The following is a 20448-nucleotide window of genomic DNA, read 5'->3' as shown; positions in this document are numbered from 1 at the left end:
CAGTACGGGCGCACTATAGTCAGTCTATCCCATTATACCGAGTTATCTTTTCACGTTGGCGAATCTACTTGTCACAGCACCGCATCCATCCCCCCCCTTTGAATTGAGCCCCAGCGACTAGACGAACTACCACACCGACCTTTGGGGGGAGCAGCAATTATCCGTTCAATGGAGAACTTCAATGCGAACAATCTCGCTCCATTGCATGGTTACGACGCTGTCACGTTGTGTTTCAAGCCTATGTAAATCCGAATAAAGACCCAGCGTGCTAAAGATCCTATATCACGCAAGGTGTTATTGGCGCGCAAGAGACACAGAGAGCGAGGAGGGGTTGCGTTACGTTCAGGGGGCATATCCTGGACCCGGTGCTCAGGAATTGAAACATGGCCCGATGTTACTCTAGATCGCCCATCAGCGGAGATTGAATCGCGACAAGCAGAATTGAATACGAGCCAATATTTGGCGGCTTCTATTGCCATTGCTATTATAACCACGGGCTGTTAAGAAACAAAAGATCCAAGGTCTTTGGCGATCAGTATAGACGCTCCTAGTGGAAATGTAACACCACAGACTTTATACTAATTAAAGCCTCCCTATACTACTACTACTACCACCGCTACTCTATTTTGTTTTTCACCGTTTCTTACATGCCCTGCCCCAATGCGGAACTTGCCAGGTTCCCGTTAATAAGGCAAGGCAAGTCGCAGCAGCGGGTAGACGGGGTGACCCCTGCTTCCTTCGCGGTGAGTAAGCAGGACATCCAACGATGTACACACAGACGGCGCGCTACGCACTACATGGCTTCATGGAACTGAATACCTACTGCACTATACTACACTACCGCCGTTAGAGCCGAGGCAGCTGTCGTGTCCATGGCAGAACGGAACGACACTGGCGGGATACCCCCACCCGGCAGCGCTGTACATACTTGTCTCTCGCTCCATCTAATGATCTCCTTGGGTATCAAGACCTGACGACGACGACGCGGACAAAGTGATCGCCCTCTAATTTGGGTAGAATGGGGTCAAATATGCAGAACAGGATGGTGCTAATCACAGTGTCTTCTTGTTGTTAATGTGGCTAACCTGCCTGGCTAGGCGTTACCTGGTGGAGTTTCGCTGGTCCAAAGCGTAAACCCCGAAAAAAATCACAGCCCACATATACTTACCACACCTATTACAGTACTTCATACATACATATGTACAGGCATTACCCTTGTTATCGGATAGAGGGGATACCGGATATGTTGGTGATAACGGATAGTGTTTCCTCGACCAAGCAGTTTTTTGGTGCGTTAATAGATAAAACAGATAACGGATATGCATTCTGAAAATATCTAATTACAGGGGTCCGTACAGGGGTTTTCAGATCCTTGTACAGCCCCTGTACAGGCTGATTTTAGGTATAAAATCTAACCTTTTCAGGGTTAACAGGACCCCCCCTCCCAACCACCATCAGCACCACAGTACCACCACATACAGTACTACTGTATACAGCACCACCGCATACAGTATCACCGTATACAGCACCATCGCATACGGTCAAATGCCGTTATCGTGGTTGATCTTATCGCAATTGGTGCTATTGGCCGATGCTGTTGGCGGTGCTGTTGGCGGTGCTGTATGTGGTGTAGAATGGAGGCTATTTGGGTGGGAAAATGCACCAAATATAAGGCCCCACTTAAAGTCACGTGCGATCCGGCAACTAGATATATTGGAGATAACGCATAAATATTCGTTGGATGAGTCTCATCCGATAACAGGGGTAACGCCTGTACAGGATACAGCATTATAGGAGGATCCTGAGGATCCTGCGATCCATGGCTACTGTATATTGTGGGCAAGCGGGTTTGCGTGCGCAACGCACCTCTTTTGCGCGCCGTTAGTCTGTCGCCCACCCACGGTTATCTGCTCCATGCTGTGCGGTCTGAGACAGCCAGAACCCCCTGCGATCGACGTCCGAATGCGATGCTGGCTACATCCGTGGGAGAGCGAAAGTATCAATGTTGTGTAGGCGAGTGGGCATCATGCAGAGACCCTGTTCCAGACTCCATTGCGCCGTGTAAGTGAGGAGTGCTGTGAAATAGGAGGGGTAACGTTGATGGCGGTGGTTTAAGCGCTGCTGCAACCCGACGTCGTCAGCTTTCTTGAGTGTCTCTCTCTCTCTCTCGCTAAGGTAGCCCCACTCGGCTAACGTAGAGAGCAAAGCACAAGAAAGTGTGCCGTGGACGGCGCTGGCGGCGGCAATTATCGCGTGGAATATGGGCCCCCGATTCCAGGTGAGACTCGACTTGGGGGAGACGGATCAGGCTTATTTAGTTAGTTCGTCTGGGTGACTTTCTGGTATCCCTTTCGACTAGGCAGGTTAGGCCCGGACGGACACTTCTCATCGGGCTTTGCTCCTCTGTGACTAGCAAGGTAGTGACAGCGCCGTTGGTGACGGCTAGTGACGCCGTTCCGTGACTTGCTTTCTTCTTTCCTGCTTCTCCCCCCAATCAATCAACACGGCACTTACCGCACGCGCGTGGCACATGGTTCACTAGCCTGCCGGGCTATCTCATCTATTCCATCAACTATCAGATGGTTTTAATATAGGCCAGATAGATATTTTCACTCACACGCTCCAGCTATGGACCTTTCTGGCAGCTACAGCCAAATGATCATCCCGGTGCTGTCGTGCTGCTCCTGCTGTGCTTCCCTCCACCTAGCGAACATTCAAGAAGGTCGGGTCAGGGTCGTCGGGTCGGGTACCTGCTTCGACAGGCCCCTCGCATCACGACAAGTTGTTGGTTAACTAACCTCATGACTCGTGATAATTGCTGCAATGGGTAATCTGCTCGTCCTAACTGGGCGCAGGCTGGCAGGGTCTGGGGTCAGTCACCCCTCCCCCATTAACCAACCTCGGGTCAGAGTCGCATTGGTAATCTCGAAATGACATCAATTATCGATTCCTCCTTACCGTGGCGCCGGGACCAATGGAACAATAACGGTATGTATTTCCTAATGCCAACATGGGACAATGAATTCTCCATTGATATTGGCATGAATATCATAGGAAAATCATGCTGACAATATCAGACGCATAACATTAATAGATGCGCAATGTACCCAAGTACTTTGAACGAATATGGGTGCTAGGACGGATGGAGTGAGGCTGATGGAGATTTGCTACGTCTTCTAGAAAAGTGTGCCTGACTAGGCGCCAGGGCCAAGCGCCGTTGCTTAACGGCATTGACCTTGCACAGTTCATCTAATCTTCTGGTAGGCCTCGGCTCGAGCGAGCATGCGAGAGCAGCGCTGTCAATTTTACACGAGGGCGTTCGTTCGTGACGCACAGCCTCGTCTCTATTTCTCGTTTTTGGGGGGGAGCGAGAGGTGGGGACCTCGTTTTCTCCTATCCCTCTTTTTTTTTTCTTCTTCTTTTTCTCCCTAGTTGTCGTTATGTCATTTTCACCCTAAGGCTAGCCGCCTGCCCACCTTGGGTTTGGCGCGGCTGAGGGGTTTCAGCAAAGATCACGGAATGAGGATCAGATGAGACCTCCTCTGCTCGTCCGAGACATCGGAACCCCAAGCGGCCGGCGCAGCCCCAACGTTTCGAGATGAGACGGGGGGGCGCGCTCGCTCTGCGGGCTCCAGCTTCCAGCCCCAGACTCTCCCCAGGCGGGATAAAAAAGAGTGAAAATAAAGCAAAAGAGAAAAAGTCGCCGGGCGGTGTACAGTACCATACATGCATACATACCGCTACGTCGGAGAAGAGGGAAGGGCATCATTCATCCATCATTACCACCATGGTTCTGTGAGCGAGCTTCGTCAACCTGACCCCCCCTTCAACCGACCCGTTCCTGCGTCAAGCCTGGATGTCCCTGCAGAAATCGCAACCTGGTGCTCATCCCCGGACGATCCTGGATCGCCGTCCCCTTCTATCCTTGTCATCCCTTCCGCGTGTGATTTGGGTGCGTGGCGGTGCGTGGCCGCTCACTAGGCTATCAATTTGTTAGCTAGTTCGTCCTACCAACGTGTTACTTGGCAGGTCGCTGAGGGCAAGCCTTCCATCCCATCTTGACATCAGGGATAGGCAGGTAACCTCTTTGAGCAAGCCACACACACATACATACACACCACCGAACCTGACGCCTATGTCTCGTTCGTATGCTGGCCATTCGGCGTTTCTGGCCGTTTGGTCCGGCTCGGCGGCAACATGGAATCATCCGTCCTTGATCCGGCGGCGCCTGCGAGAACGGATGGTTGGCTGCAGGCTGGACTGTGGCTGCAAGCCGCTACGTCAAACCCCCGTCAATCACCTGCTTTTTCTTTTTCCTTAGTTGCAGCAGTGGCAGCGAAGCGAGGCTCCCATGTGCAGCCAAGACGCTCCAATGCATACTCTGATAGCCCGTCCCGGGTCTCGGTGCCCTTACCCTAGTGTCAGTATCGGGTGTCGCTTAAACTAGAGCGACGCCACGAAAACTAGTCTGTCGTCTGTTCTTTCTCCCGGTCTGCTCTTGCAACTGCAAGGCGTTGTCGCCCTTGTCACGGCGGACGACTTGCGACTATCACGATTTCGGCCATCAGATCCAGCTCCGGTGTGCTGTTGGGCAGCAATTGGGAAGACGATCGCCCGTCGTCCTTTGCCCAGATGTGTCTAGTGAGTTTCTAGTGCTCGATATCTACGACTAACACGGAAGACGTCTAGCGACTCTAGCCTTGGGTCGTCGTCGAGCCGCGCCAAACGTCGGATTAGACTTTGGCTAGGCTTAGTTTGCAGCAGCTGGCCTTAGGCAGTTGGGAGCGGCTCGTACGACGGTTCTTGATAACCGGTTTCTTTCAACTTCCTCTCCTTCCTTACCTCCGGCAAAGTGCATCTCCTCGGGATCCGTGATGTACCCAGCAAGTACACTCGTGTCCTGTCCTGTCTCGGCAGCTAGTGGGAAATGATCCATCAACTACAGCAACTCACCGGATGTGTGTGCTTGTACATGCACCAGAAGGTATGTAACAGCCTCAAGCGTCACCGAACATGCTCCCTCAGCCCGGAATAGTAACTTTGCGTAAGGTTGTTTCAGAAGTAGACCCTGGGTAACGATCATTTGATCGACAAGATGGAAAAGAGCCTGGGAGCGTCACTGTTGTTTCCACCCTTGCACGGTAAACAGTGTTACCGAGCCTTAGGGCAGAACTTAGGGGTCCTTCTTCATAGGGAAGATCTGCACTTCCTCGTGCGTGTGTATGGGGTGCCAATGCTCTGTCGTCTGAAGTTACAGACTCCGGATGGAGTGGTGGCGAATGACTTGCAGTCAGTCAGTCTCGTAAGTACCTACTGTACTTGGCAATGCACTGGTGAGGCCAAAGGGCAAATGTCGAGTTTCAAAATACCTGTTATGTTTGAGATGTTCCGCCACGTCTCCCCATATCAGCAAAGCTACAGAATGGCCACTGGTGATGATGTAGCAGCGCCAATGCATCCATTCCCCATTGCAATACGATGCAGCAGAAGGGAGGGGAGGAACAGTTAGCTACTTGCTGCAAGAATATACGGCAACATGAGACTCCTTTGCGATTCCGGATTGGGTCGCGATGCGTCGCTGCCAACAGGCATCACCACATCGTGCCGTCATGTGGTAGGTCTCCTCCCGACGCCCAGAACGCCCCAGACTTCGCTGGACTTCGCAAGCTGCTCCGTCCCACCGGCTTGACAATGATAATCCCTCAGAAGTTAGAACCTTCTTTCCAATGGTTTCGTTCTGTGTACGCTATGAATGTACATACAGGCCGGTCTTTCCGGTTGCAACGCCCGAAAAGAGATATGTTGGCGGTATGACTCGTGCAGGCTCCCCCCATGCGCTTCCGTCGCCTAGGACAGGGCTTGATGAAGCTGGGCCATATCCTCGTGGGTATGGCACCTCTTCTCCTGCTCAATCTGCCATGTTGCCGAGACCCTGGCCGCCCGGAGCCATCATTCGCCGTATTCGGCTACCTCCCCGTGCGGAAAAAAATTATATGGAATTCTCCGTTGAGCGGGCTTGTATTTCTCGGTGAGACACGGAAGACGCCGGGCCTTGCTTCCAGAGACAGACAGGCGGCTCAATACATTTCGGTTAGAACCAAAATGGAATCGCCCGGCGAAGAAGAAGAAACAACGACGTAGCATTGAGGACGAATTGCATGCCTCTCTGGGGGAAGCCTACCGAAGGTTGCAGCACTACTCGGTTTGACCTTGGTTCATGGGAGAGAATGGCGTGCGAGTGACCCGGGACCATGGTAATGGGACCAACCCCCTATGATCTGTCTCCTCTCCCCCTCTCTCACATCCCCCGCTCTTCGCTCTTCTCCGATGATCTGCATGCTTCTTCTCCTGTTCAGCGGCGGCTCAACCCGATGCGCCGAGATAAGGCTTGAGTGGTAGGCAGAAGAGCAGACGGATGTTTCCATAGGAAATCAAATTGGGAATCTCAGTGAATAGACAGAAGATAAGCGGTCGGTGTTGACGATAGACCATGATATTCGGGGTTGCGACTGGGAAAGCTACTTCTGGCTCTCACTGCCAGACTAAGGCGTATCCAGTAGTTACTTGTGCGGTGAGGTGGTGGGATTTTCCATGTTCATAGCGTAGTAGTAAGTGAGAAACGGCGAGAAAGGTTGGTTCGCTGCGAGTGTCCTGGCAGTTGTAAACGGGTAATCCCTTTCGTACAACCTCTGCTTACTATGTCGTGATACTCTCCAAACTAAACGCAAGAAGGTAAGCATATGTGGCGACTCATGAGAAACACTCCAAATTGTCTGTCGCTGTAGTCAGCAGTCAGAGGGGTGACGCTTTGTGCCGTTCGTGATAATCGATCTGGTCATATTGGCGCCTCGCCATCTAGGAGCTACACCTCCTTCTGGGGAGGAAGGCACAGGAACCTCTGGCATGCCACCTACTTCGGTGACCCAGCAGCATTTGTCATGACATAGGCCTGTCATTCTCTACTAGATTACACTATGTCCCAAGGGTGTCTCGTGGTTTCTCCAGGGCCGAGGAACGAAAGTAAGAGTACAATCGCTGCGAGCACCCGCGGTTATGCTGTCACATGTACATGCTGTGAGTAACGATATCGCGAAACCATGCTATCACCACTCAGCCGCGGCATACTTCTAGGTATAGACAGTACCATGGGGAAAAAGCAGACATAATCAAGCCTTAGGATCTTGGTGAGCTCATCTGTCAGTACCAAACAGACGGGATGGCTACTTCGATATCCCCCCAGGAGAAGGTGGAGGGTTATTGAAGGTCCAAGTTGCGCTTTTCACCGGAGGAAAGGAGAGATGACTAGACAGTCCTCTGGCGATGTCGTCTAAAGGGTGAATGGGCTGTGCTGAGAAATGTACGCAGAAAGAAGAGTGGGCAGTATACAGATGACTGCTGGACCATAAGGCACGCACTTTAAGCACCCGGCTGCCTCCACTAGAGCATGACGCTTTGGAGTCTGCTGCTGCTCTTGGTAATATAATTTTGAATGGTAGGCAGTTTTACACCAGACTTGGGAAAAGGGAAAGCGGCTACGCGAGTGTCTTACGTAGGTCGTTTTCCGTTTGGTTTGCTCCGATATCTCTCGGGAAGCGAGGGGCGTGTATGATGTGCTTGCATCCAGCGTTGTGGACTGACACTCGTCCCTGTTGGTGATGCTGGTGATAGTAATAGCGTATGACGGTCATCAACCCAGTCAGTTATTGTAGTCTGAATCAGTATCAAGCAGCAGCAGTGACTCGCTCCACGACTGCGAACTAACACTCGGGGAAAGTTGCGTGCGTATAATAATATTATTACGCACCCATAAAGTAGGTTGGTGGTGGGTGTTATGTAGGAGATGGAGTTATTCCTTTCTAAAAGCATGCTGGCTTCCATGAACAGACGGACGCTCGCGTCCCTTCCCGCCTCCTCGTCTATACTCAGACCTGAGAGTGTTACAAGGGGTCTCAGCCACATGCTTGAGCATTGTCGAAGCCTCACCACTACATAAGACACTACCTACCAGCCAGCCACGGCAGCTGATGTGGCGTTTCAACATAGGTAGGCTATGGATGTCTGCTTTTTGGGCGAAAAGGAGGCCGTCAGCAGGATGACGGCGATCGATAGTGATCCAAACAGAACAAATATGATAAACTGGGAGTCAGCTACGACATTCATACCAACTTTATTGGTCAACAGCAGTTCCAGTAATAAAATCAAGAATGGTGACGAGGATGATCCGATGATAGACGCAGATTTCCTTGAGACCGACGAGCTCAACTTTATAGCAAATGCAATGGCCATTTCTTTTAACCGAAGTAGGGACGAGTTCTGACCGAAGGTCACTTGTAAAGTCTTACTGGTTGTGCATTGTTGCTCCCCTGTGATAGGATACCAAGACCTAAAGAAACCACAGCATATGCTCGGCATGTCATCTACGATCGCGCTCATCATACATGTTCAATATCTAGCCAATGGATGTGTCAAGATCGATAACGGCGGAAGTCAGTGACTGTAGCTTACACTGGGCCTTGTGCGAGAGACCGTCAGGGGCAGGCGCTTTCCTAAATCTTACCTGTACAAAGGTTACGCATCCAAGCCGCCCTTTAATAGCTGATCGCGGGTCGGCGGAATGAAAGCCCTCCACGATAGATACCGGTCGAAGCGCCAAACTCTAGTGCTGAAGTGTTATATCGGACCACCAAAGAAGTTGTCGATGTTAAACTGAATTCGAGCGAACTGAGCTGCCTCCTGTTCTACGCCACGTCACGGCGACCCAAAATACAGGAAGTCGATGGTTTCCTCGAGATGAAAACTGCCAGTGGCGTTGGTAAGATACATACGTGGAACCCGATGGGTAGTAAAAAGATAGAGCGGTCTGCCAACTGTCCCCTGGACATCTCAGTCACCCAAGCACATCTCTGCGGCTTCTGTACAGACCTACCGATAACCTAATCCCAGGCCCCGATTAAGCTGGCTTGTCTTGCACTCGACTTGGGATCAATCAGGAGGAGTTCCAGTCATTATAGATCCACGTCATTTATGTCGGTGTGCCCATGGAGGTAAAATCTCACACAGAGATAATGCAGTGGCCAAGGTTTCCGGCGCTTCCGGGGTCACCGCCCATACAAGAAAAGGGACTCACATAACAGTAGAGAGCAAAGCACCTCCAGCCCCCGAATTGTTGTGTACGTGCCCCGGAGCAGAGGTATATGTACAGTCCGTTATGCAGTCTGCACAGGAAGGAGCGTACTCACCTCTGCCTTCTCTGCAGGACAGCAGACCCCCTTAGCTAAATATCACCACATTTGGTAGTACATTGCAATAACGTTTGTCTGTCTCTGAACTGCATACCGCAGACGGAGCCTTCCCGACCTATTACTTATCAAACGGAACAGTTACACCCTCTGTGTGTTCGTAGATCAGGAGGTACCGAAGAGGTGCGTAGCCCCTATCTTTTTGGTGGTGGATCGTACCTAGAGCCTTGGGTCCAGAACTACACGAAATGGCCTCGGTAGTCAGCCGTCCCAACGAGACCAATGCCAAGTCCTCCAGTAAAAACCCCATATTGTGGCAATCCAATATTCTATGAACTCGGGTTGCTACCAGATTAGTTTCGAAAGGCCAAGCTTACGGTACGGTACATAAGTGACGGTAGTACGGAGTAGTGCGGGCGTCATAGGCCTACGAACGGAGAGTATACACGACCTGCGTACCCGGCAATCCGGGCTGGATCATCTTGTATTGATATATCCTTGCGATTTAACCCTGTCGGTATGAACTGAGGCCTGTGGCGCACTGGCCGACTGGAGGATCGAGGCTATATCAACTCTGAACTGGGAAAGCACGACGGACGAACATGTTCCGCACCCACACACAGAGAGCGAGCAGGCACTGTACATACATAGGTAGCCACGCCCCTGAAGATGCCGGACCTGCATACTGGTGGTCAAGCAAAAACCCATATGTATAGCAGCTGCTGGATGTCGCCTCGGCCTCTTTAGGCGCGCCGAGGGAGGGTGTCATTGGGTGGGGGTGTGACCCAAGCCACTGATGAAAGTTACCAGCAGCGGCTAAAAAGATCACTGAATTGATTCCTTGCATATGTGTGAGACGCTGACCATGACCTAAAAAAGTAGCATGCAAAGATGCGTAGAGGGTGGGTGGATGTCAGCGATAGATAGGCATAGTTCCGTAGAGGGTGGGTGGATGTCAGCGATAGATAGGCATAGTTCCGTGCTTGCTTCGTTTTGTCTCTCTCTCTCTCTCCTAGGTAGAGAGGTAATGATGCAAGCTGAATCTGGGTAAGCGGTTTGAGATATGCGGCCCAGACTCCAGTCTCAGCCCTGTGAGCACACAAGACCAATCAAAAGTCCATGGTGACGCCGTTGCTGCATGGGTGGGCAGATGCTATGAAACACTCTTCCTGAAGACAAATATATCTGAAGGGGTCTGCAATGGTAATTGTGTCGACATTGGCCTTTGTGGTTGTCAAATATCGAAGGTAAGCCCAAGCTTACCGCACTGATGTTTGTACCTTGCATCGTTAGGTGCGGGCAAAATGGGAAATGCACTTTTCTCTCCTCGGAAATCCCATCCAACCTAAAGAAAAAGGACTGACCTAATCTACGTCGTCGTACAGTTCATTACGTAGTTCAAGGATGACCCCGGCATGGCATTGACGCTGTTCCAGATGTTCCAAAGGTTCCATCCGGCGGCAGCGAAACGCTTTGCACTTTGCTTTGGCCCAAATTCAATTCGACTTGGACTGACTTCGAGGAGAGGCCGAGGTGGGGGGAGGGGAGGACCAAGCAGCCAAGCCCATAAAAAACCAATTCAACTCCCGTCTCCCGCCCACGCAGGGCCCGGTCACTGTCAATCAATCTTGATCGGTCGGTGTGTTTGTTTTGGGGCTTGTTCATGTCCCCTTCTCCCTCCCCGTCCCTCGCCAGAAAAGCGATCGAACACCAGCCGCCCTCTGGACTGCTTGCATCTGTCGTGCATTGCATTGCATCAACATCGCAGTGCATCGCATCGCTCCCGTCCTGTCCTGGATGCTTACAAGTCTACAAGTACAAGCACATCACCACTGACGACAGACAGGCCCTCATTAATCGCTTCGCATCGCAGAGCAAGTGCCGAGGCCGATAACCACTCTTCCTTTCTGGATTGCCTCGATCACACACACACGCACGCTCTCTCTTTCTCTCTCTCTCTCTCTCGGTCGCTGTCCCCTCTCTCTCTCTACACGCCACTGGAATCGACTGCTACGGTCGCAATCTATTAATCCCGCACACCTCTTTGCCGTCAATCTCATATCAGTACCTCATTACCCATCCCAAGATAATCCCTACCGGCCAGTACGCCAAAACGGAAACATCTGACTTCCCCACTGCGATCGTCCAATACCACCACAGTTGTACCTGGAGCCGTAGTGCCAACACCCTGGCTATAGACTGTCTTGGCTCACCCTCCTGTCAGCTCATGCTGGTTCGCCGAGGAAAAGAACCCATTTGTCTCCAGCCTGCTGGTTTTCTCTAGCTTCCTCTTCTGTCCACCGCTTGCTACTTGATCCCGAGTGACGAAAGGCTGAAGTCGAAGTGGTGTGTACCCCGTCGGTGTGGGTGATCCAGTCCAGAGAAGGGTACGGTAATCTAGAAGCAGAAGAAGAAGGGGAAATTTTCCGTGAGAGTGGGTATGCTTGTGTGTGGTGAACCGGCTCCAGCTCTGCGTGTGTATCACCAAACCAAACCAAAACCAAATCACCAGAACGAAAGTAGGACACCGCTGCTGCTGCTGTTGCGGTCTGGTCTGGCCTGCTCTGTTCTGTGCTCTACGGTTCCCAAGCGAGCCAACTCCGGCCGGCCGTCCCCCTTCGTTTGTTCAAATCTCCATTTTGTTCCAAGCATTGCAGTGTGCCGCCGTACACTTCGTCTCATCTCCCGCCCTCACACCACACCCACCCCGGTTGGAGCTCCCTTATCAAGCTTGTTGTGTATGACCTTCATCAGCCCGCTCACTCTTCGCCCTCGCCTCTCCCGACTGCTTCCATGACCGCGGTGCAATGAGCATAGACCTTTTGCCGTGAGAGACAATGAGGCCCTCCGCACCGCTAGATCCAACGCTTGACCACAAGGTGTCGCATCATCCGCCTTTATACACAAAAACCAGACGACGTTGCAATCCGGACCTGCCCCTCCTCGGCTCGCCACCGCCGACCCCTGTATTACCGACGCTGCACAACGCTCCATCCTAGTCAAGCGGGCAGCTGGAGTTGCCAACGCAGACGCTGTGCTGTGCTGAGCTGAGCCCACGTTCGTGCCAATGCCGTCGACCGAGGCCAATACGGTCCCGGACGCGCAATTGGGCTTGACCGAGGATGAGATCCAGCTCCTACGCTATCACCAAACCCAGGCCAATTCGTCCTCGTCACGCGCCGCCAGCCGCGCTTCGTCCCAGGGCCGCCTGCTGCTAGACAGCTCCAGCCTTGCGGCGCTCTCGAGGCATCTCGACCGGCTGATGGTGCAGATCCAACAGCGTATCGAATACCTCAGCGAACAGAGTTCCATGGTTACCATGCAGCAGTATGACCATGCCGGAAACCTGATTGACACTGCCGACAGCGAGATCGCGCGCTTCCACGAAATTATGCGCCAGCTGGACGAACTCGAGCTGGACTTCGATCGCATCCGCCATATTCGGGACATCGTTCGGGGCTATCGGCAAAGAGTGGAGGAGCTGGACCGTGAACTTGAGCATTCAAGTTCTTCGCGGCGGGATCGCGAAGGACACTCCTCTCATCGGCACGGGCATGGCCACTCCCATCGCCACGAAGGTAGCTCGTCGACGCGCCGCCACCGACACTGAACATAATATGAGCGGTGTATTACCATGGGGGATCTCCATGACGCCGAAGGCTCCAGCGATATTTTACCATTGACGGATGCATTATTTGCGGTTGACGAAGGGACAGAAGACTGGATGGATTACAAATGTGGATGGGTAGAGGTTATGGTTACACGACCACGGGATAGGAGATAACGGCAAGATTGTTTGCTTTCGCGATACGGCAGGGAATCACAGCACCGCCTTCGAAATCGAACACTAAAAGCTGCTCGGTATATCAAAAGAATCCTGAGCGATCAGCACTTCCAAAATACGGGTTTCTTTCTGTCACCATCAAAATCAAGACTGATGAGGCCTCGCGGCCGGGAATATAGGGGTAGCCTCACGGCTCATTTGACCATTTCGGCGTCTGGAAAGTTGTGATTCTTGGGCGGGAGTTACATTTTGTTGCCCTTACCGCCTCTACACTACTTCACTGGACATGATTTCTGGGGCTGCTTTGCATTTGAATTTGGTTACTGTTTTCTGGATATTCGGGGTTTTTATCAGTTGCGCAAATACCCCTGTCATGTTATATTCCCCAAGGCTGATATCATGACTATGTGGTTCTTTTGGCCTTGGTTTCTGTCTCTTCGGTGCCTTATGGGCGCCCCGTCTTGAACGCTATACGCTACGATTCGTGGAAAAGCAAAGAGGAACTTTCTACATAGGGCAGCACGATGCTGGTCTCATAACACGTAACGAGATAACGCGAGCTCAAGGAGGGGAGTGCTGTCAGAGTAGATACTGCATTGACAAAAACGAAATATCAGTATCTTCATACTTCCTTTGCTGATGAACTTGCCTGCTTGCTTGTCCTCAACTGCAGATACACACGAAGTGCTACAACGAAATGCATCTTATGTTCCCTGGCCCCATGATATTGGGCTAAACATCGACACCAAGAACGAAAGGTGACGGGAAACCCCTCAGGTGTGTAGTCACAATAGGAGTGAGCGTCGTGGAGGTTGGCTAAAACCATCGCTAGCCCATCGTTACCTCGGTATACCAAGACATTTACGTCCTGCTGCATGTCTTGCACTCTATTTTCACACGTTCTAGGGACACGACGATCCAACCAAGCAGCAAAGCTGTCGATGAAGAGGGGTACTTCATGAGACACATCGGACATGCCTAATTAACAACTGAGGCGAAGAACACCTTGGCTACATGGGGGTCGGTAAGTGTCTCACCTCACTCACCTTCCTAGGAATGGCTTGGTTGGAAGAGCAAGCTACGTTGCTTCTCCGAAGAACGATGTCGAGAGCCAGGGAGTGGTTTTATCAAATATTTTTCTTGAGCGACAAAACTCCATGACAGATTGCCAATACCATTATTCCAAGTTGTACATGTCGACCAAATGGAAGATATCATTTGTGAACAAAGTTCGGTGATAGATGCCGGTGCTGTTCAAAGCGAAAACTCGGTCACCTGGTGACCAGATAATGGGCGTTTTGTCCTGCAATATTCTCTAGGCTTTCGAACAAAACTGTTCTCCAGCAGCTTGGTCCTTTGCCTGGAAGGGAGGAAAGTGAGCAGGGACTCCCTCTTACCCGAATACTTGGGTGGAGAAGAAGAGAGATATACACGTACGCATGCTGCTGGCAACACAGTCTCGTCTCATTCCCTGGGCTTAATGACAGCTTGGTGACAATTCTCAAGGAGGAGGACTAGGCAGCGAGTTTGAGTGGGCTAGCTTTATCTATTACTACTTGGCACGTCTGTCTGTCTATTGACAAAGGCGGACACGGGTCGAGGATATCAATAGGTAAGCAAGCCCGTCTGCGAAACAGACAGATACCGCCATGACCTTAACACCAATACATGCTGTGCTGCTGGCATGTTGATGACTGGCCATTGCTTTTCATATGAGATACATATATTTTTGTTTTGCGATGCTAGGTAGTATGTACCTACCTCTACGAAGTGAGAACACACTTGTGTAAGAGGCGTTCGTAAGAAGGTATAAGGCTCTCTATACCACAAATGATCATGACCAGAATTTCCGCGCTGGTGCGATCAAGCAGAAGATGTCAAGGGAGGCGGAGGTATAAGAAACACAACAAAGTACGTCTTTCTAGTTACAAGCGAGACGAAGGTCATTTGTTCGAGAAGCGCTTCAGGATATGTGTCACATAGAAAAGCACGGTGGAAGACAGGCCATGTAGATAAGAAGAGATGCGGTCTCATTAGGGAATATGGATTAACGCCAGGAGTCGTCTCCGCTGTGCCTGATCACCCAGCTTCTAATGAACGAGACCCGTAACTGATCGACGACTATCGGATACGATATAAGTACGCCTGATTACGCCTTGTGTAGATAACAACAAAAATGAAATTACGGTTTTGGTATCTTTGTCCCCAAACAAAACAAAACTCCACGTCAGGTATGATTATCGTCGTCCATCATGCAGGGTCAATTCTCCGTCCCCTGTTGCTGTCATGCCTCCACCCAATGTCAATGTCTGGGTGGTGGTGGTTCATAGTATAAGGTGTGTATGTATATGTACAACCGAGGGCCAGTGACTTTCTATAGGGCATAGTTCTCGGTATGCAAGAAGATCTCCTCGAGCATATCGTCGCCCCAGATCTCGGCCTGCAGCCTTGCCACCGTGTTGGCGACGCCGACCCGCATGCTCTCAGGCCCACAGACGAAGACGGCTGTCCTCCGGCCGAGGATACCGCGCCCGTCGGTGCCGCCCGTCGCCCACTCCTTGAGCATGTAGCCCAAGTCGGGCCTGCCGTACTCGACGCTCCAGCCGCCGTCGATCTGGTGCGGGACCGGGAAGGCGAACCGCATGAGCGACTTCTGGAACTCGGTCGGCGTCTCGGGGAAGCCAAAGTCGAAACCCGAGGGCGGCCCAAAGGTCGATGTCGGTCTTGGCTGGCCCTGGCCCGGCAGGTTCGTGGTCCGCAGATGAGCGAACTCGGGAGGCCTGGGCAGGTCCTGAGATGGCTCAGTAGAACGCTGCTCCTGTTCGGGAGTCTGCATATTCGAGCCGTCAAATCTACGGGGAGATGGTGGCGCGTAATTAAAATGAGGTTGCTTGTCGGACCGCAGTTGGAGCGGAGGGAATTGGAAACCCTGCTTGGGTTTATCCTCGGGGTACTCGGAACCAGACGGCGGGGGAGGAGGCGGAGGTGCATCGTCATGGTTCCTTTGAATCTCCATGTGTTCGTCCTCTCGGCCCTCCAGCCTTCGTAGCGAATCATCTTGGGCTGACTGCCTGTTGGCCGGTGCTGGCCGCTGCGGTGGTACGTGATGCGGCTGGAGGTATTTCTGTTGTGGCAAAGCAGTTATCCTGTCTTCATCCTCGGCGCGCAGCTCGAACTCATAATCGACATTGCCATGAGCTTCGTCGCGGATATAGGTAGAGGCTCGCTTCGAGGCAACGCCAGCAACAAACCCATCCAGTCGGTCGTGGAACATGGTGCTCAGAGGCCGCTGCGCCCTCTCTCCGATTCCAGCACCCACGCGTTGTCTTACGGCCGACGTAACGAAAAACTTGCAGGTCACGCTCTCGGGCGGCGCAGACTCCCGACATATTCGGAGCTCTTCACGGAACCAATCCATCGCTTCCAGCCTCTTCAGAGCCCAGATAACGACAACCTTTTTCGTGATGGCCTTGCTATCCCTCATTCGCTTGATGAGGTTTAGTAGTTGTGACATTAGTGAAGTGATACCACTTCCGCCTGCAATAAGGATACAGGTATCGAACGCGGAGAGCTCGCGGCGCATCCCCCCATAAGGGCCATCGAGGTATGCTCGGTATGTGTGAAAGGGGCCCTTCTGGATGGCAGTTTCCAGTACTCTCCGAGTGAAACCGCCGTAAGGCTTAAAAACCAAAACACAGTCGCGATACTGCTCTCCGTATTCCGAAGGGAAATCTTCGCTGCAAAGGGACGATATAGTAAACGGGTGGTTGTCAAAGAACGAGATGCCAGGCATCCGCAGATAGACATATTGACCAGGGTTCCACCTCATCTGTGTAGGAATTGTCACCTTGATGGCATTTTCTGTCATGAGAGTGATGGCCGCCTCGTCCCCTACCATGAAGGCAAGACGCCATGGTTTGGTCCAGTTGAGCTTGAAGAGTCTCAGACATAACAGACGCCCCATATTGCGATAGTGCTGTACAGATAACTCCACGAGGCGAGGAAGTTCTTCGTGTGCCAGAACAAGAGCCCAACATAGACCATCCCGACAGGTACATGGAGCATCACAAATGCCTCGAATGCCACCCTTCGAATGAAAGGAAGAGAGGCCACACAGAGCCAGATAAGAGGAACCAGACACGCGATTCCTGTTCCGTAAATGACACCACTGCCTTCCGGGAACAGTCGTGAAAAGGTCTGCATGCCACCATCATCCCACACTGGCTGTACATAGAAGGGAATTGTGTGGACAAGGGACATGAACAGGCAAAGATACCCTGCCCACCGGTGGAAGACATTCAGCCTCTCGGGACCAACGCCAGTGATGTAGGTAAGAAGGTTGGTTTTCATGCTAGATGCGATGATCCAAGGGGTCATAGCAACTGCAATCATGCCTGCGCGGATTGCGACTGGAGGCGAGCCAAACTGAATGCTCTGCCAATAAAGGGGCTGTAATAAGAAGGTGTAAAGCGCGGTGAAAGCGAACCCAATAAAGCCGACTGTCACCACAGCAAGGGAAGAAAATGTGAAGCGCTGCTTTCGCCATACAAGATCGGGTATCGGTCGGTAGAAGACCCATCGAAACAAAGCGAGGGCATCGAGTACGGGCGTGATGGACGAAAAGTCGCTCCTGGGCTTGAAGTCCTTCTTCTCTTCGTGGTTCGTCTCGGGGAAGAAATGGTGTCCAGTTTGCCCGGTCTGCATCGCCATCATGGCCTGTTCGGGGTCTAAGCTGTACACGTCTCGGTAGTGTCGCTCAACATCCTGCTTGTAGATTGCCTGCCGGATCTTATCCTGCCACCAATGCCATATCCTCACAAACAGGACTGACCCCATTAACGCAAGGCAGAAGTACGTCCATCCGAGACCGTATTTCCCTGCACTGTCCCATGGGTCCACTGTAAGAGCCTCGACGAGGCCCGGCGGACTAGTCGCTGTTAACGGAATATGTATTCGCTTTGCTAGTTGGCCTATGGTCCGCGACGCACCGGCCATTGCGCCCTGGATTTCGGAAGCCATGATATCGAGGCTTCTTGCTCTCCTTTCGACTGAAATACGCTCAGAAACCTCCGTACTATGCGCCAATGGTAAGTCGCATCGCACTAATATAAGCTCGACATCAAGGGCATCCGAATGGCTTATGGGGATGACGCCAGGCTTGATAGAGGCGCGGTACTGGTCACCCTCGGAGTCTAGGTCAATTGAAGCCGCTCCCTGGTTATGTCGTTCGGTCGAACAGGAAGACTCGACACGTGGAGAATGGTTAACGATGCGCTCCGTTTGCGATTGAGGAATACCAGACTCCCCGCGCCACAGTATTAGTGTATGAATGGAAGATGATAATAGTGCCAGTTGCTGCCACGTTGGAGGTGCGTATTGCGTGTATATACCACAGAACGAGCAAGGATTGTTTGCTTTATGGGCACTGTTCCTCTCCGGACGAATGTGACCGGAACTGGCAAAGTCGAATGGTGTAAGACGTTTGACCACCACGGTTGGTCTGATTCAGATCGTAATGTGCATATACAAAAGCGTCCTGGTGGAACGGAAGGGAGGTGTGCAATTCGACTTCACATGAGCTCAGTCAAATCACAGGCAAGAACACCTTGGTGTGATATGAATCCTGTAAGGGGACCGGATGGAAAATGGCACCAAAGTGGCACCAGGCCCAGCGGCTGGCCGTCTTTAATATTGGCTGGCCTGAAGTTGGGCTATTCCCCGCATACTGCAGGATGCACCAGGGAACCAGGGAGGTGTGTAACCGTAAGCGCCAAAGGGAAAGCAAGCTCTTGATGCGGGCCGTTACCTGGATGCTCCTAAAGAGGCGGGAGGCGTCGGTAGGGCCGCAAGGGGTATGGTATACACAAACTAAGGTCTTGAGTCCTCGCATGCAGTCTTGCCCCGTAGATCGACAGTGCTGTTGGTGGGGCGAGTATTGTGACAACCCAAGGGAATATGATAGACTTGTTGTGTTGTTGGTTGATGATGTCTTCGAAAACTCAGTCGCACCACTTGGTAATCACGTATGACTGTTCTGTTCTTCCTCTGCTTGGGAAATGAGGGATTTTGCCGGCTTACGGGAGCCCATATCTTCTTGCCTTTTTTTCCTCTTTAGATGAGAAGGGTTGCATCGAGCTATGATGAAGGGCTACATTCTGTCAAATACTGCAATATCAGACATGCAATAAGTCAGCTTGCTGTCAGACAAGTGTCAAGTCAAATGTCAAATGTCAAGCAAGTTGTGGGCATGGCGTAGCCCTCGAACCAGAACACCAAGACGGACAAACCTTCGTCTTGTGCAGGTGAACGAAACCCCCCTCTCTTCTTCGGAGGAGAGCTGTTTGCTTCATCCTATCAGTGGTGCCATCATGGCTTTGATTTGGGGTCTGTTGTCTGTTGGTGCTGTCGAATTAGAGGCAGAGATGCGATAGCTCCCGTGATTGACAACCAGGTACCCTGCCTGCCTGCTGGGCTGGGAACCTTCCAGGGTTAGTGAAAGGCAGAAAAGCCTGCGCATGGCTGAGAAGAAGCATTGGGATTCGACAGCATCTTGTTGGCTGTTCACAGATTGAGCTCTGCGGTGTTGCAGGACGGGCGGCAAAAGACGGCCGGTGATTCGCCAAAGCTATCGGTTGGCGTGGACGAAGCAGCTCCACCACAGCTGCGCTTCAAGGATAAACCAGGACACCCCCCTGGGCATACTATCGAATCACGGCCTCTTCCCCGTGCCTGGCAAGTTTCTGCACCTGCATGAACAAGAGATTCTTGAGCTTGATCCGGCTTTTTCGGCTGGCCGATGTCTCCCAGACCAGCACGAATGAGTTGTCACCACTTTCGACGTGACCGTTGAGCCCTCTGCTGCAGCATGGAGCTTCATCCCCGCTGCTGATAGGCTGGCTTGTTCAATTCATGCAATGTGTTCCAGAGCGCCGGGAACTGGAAGCAACGAGAGACGAAGTTGGTGAGGTTGGATGCATGGAACTCCGTTATCCAAACGAGTATCGCAACGGTAGGTAGGTAGCAGTAGTCAACGATCTCATTCCCGCTTTGAGCAGAGCCGCGCCGGCAACATTGCTCTCTCCAAGCAGCCGAGCGGGAGTCTGAGAGCCAATAGAAGGAGTGCCGAATCACTCTGTTACTTGGTCAATTTGGTTGGCCCTTCTTTCAACCGGGGGTTATTACCGTGCTATAACACACGCTACCACAATTACATGCAGGGAAACATTGTGTTGCAGCAATGTGGGATATAACCACAGACTACAGGACTGTCCCGTTGGATGGGGGGCACTTTTGCTTAGGAACCGACTGCTACCTACATCCGACGGTAATCTTAGCCAACCATCAATCTGAGATTCATGTTAGATGAGCCTGACGGCGTCAAGTGCTAAGAAATCAGAATCAAACGATACGGGAACACTGATAATT

General features: G+C 51.9%; 2 protein-coding genes across 2 annotated transcripts; one reads left to right on the top strand and one right to left on the bottom strand.

Moving 5' to 3' along the window:
* Positions 1-12306: 12306 nt before the first annotated feature.
* On the top strand, positions 12307-12849 carry PG994_004726 (ead/Ea22-like protein domain-containing protein; the record flags this gene model as incomplete). The annotated part of the gene is made up of 1 exon (XM_066856135.1): positions 12307-12849. The coding sequence occupies one exon, from the start codon at positions 12307-12309 to the stop codon at positions 12847-12849; it is 543 nt and encodes a 180-aa protein (XP_066718302.1).
* Positions 12850-15397: 2548 nt separating this feature from the next.
* On the bottom strand, positions 15398-18042 carry PG994_004725 (ferric reductase transmembrane component 7; the record flags this gene model as incomplete). The annotated part of the gene is made up of 3 exons (XM_066856134.1): positions 15398-16954; positions 16981-17957; positions 18012-18042. The coding sequence occupies 3 exons, from the start codon at positions 18040-18042 to the stop codon at positions 15398-15400; spliced, it is 2565 nt and encodes an 854-aa protein (XP_066718301.1).
* Positions 18043-20448: the final 2406 nt, after the last annotated feature.

This window comes from Apiospora phragmitis, assembly GCF_038363925.1.
Source record: "Apiospora phragmitis strain CBS 135458 chromosome Unknown utg000005l:1.0-4161743.0:1.0-4166827.0, whole genome shotgun sequence".
In the NCBI taxonomy this organism is placed as follows: Eukaryota; Fungi; Ascomycota; class Sordariomycetes; order Amphisphaeriales; family Apiosporaceae; genus Apiospora; species Apiospora phragmitis.
The sequence above is the reverse complement of the archived record's forward strand: the minus strand, read 5'-3'. Positions and strand labels throughout refer to the sequence as shown.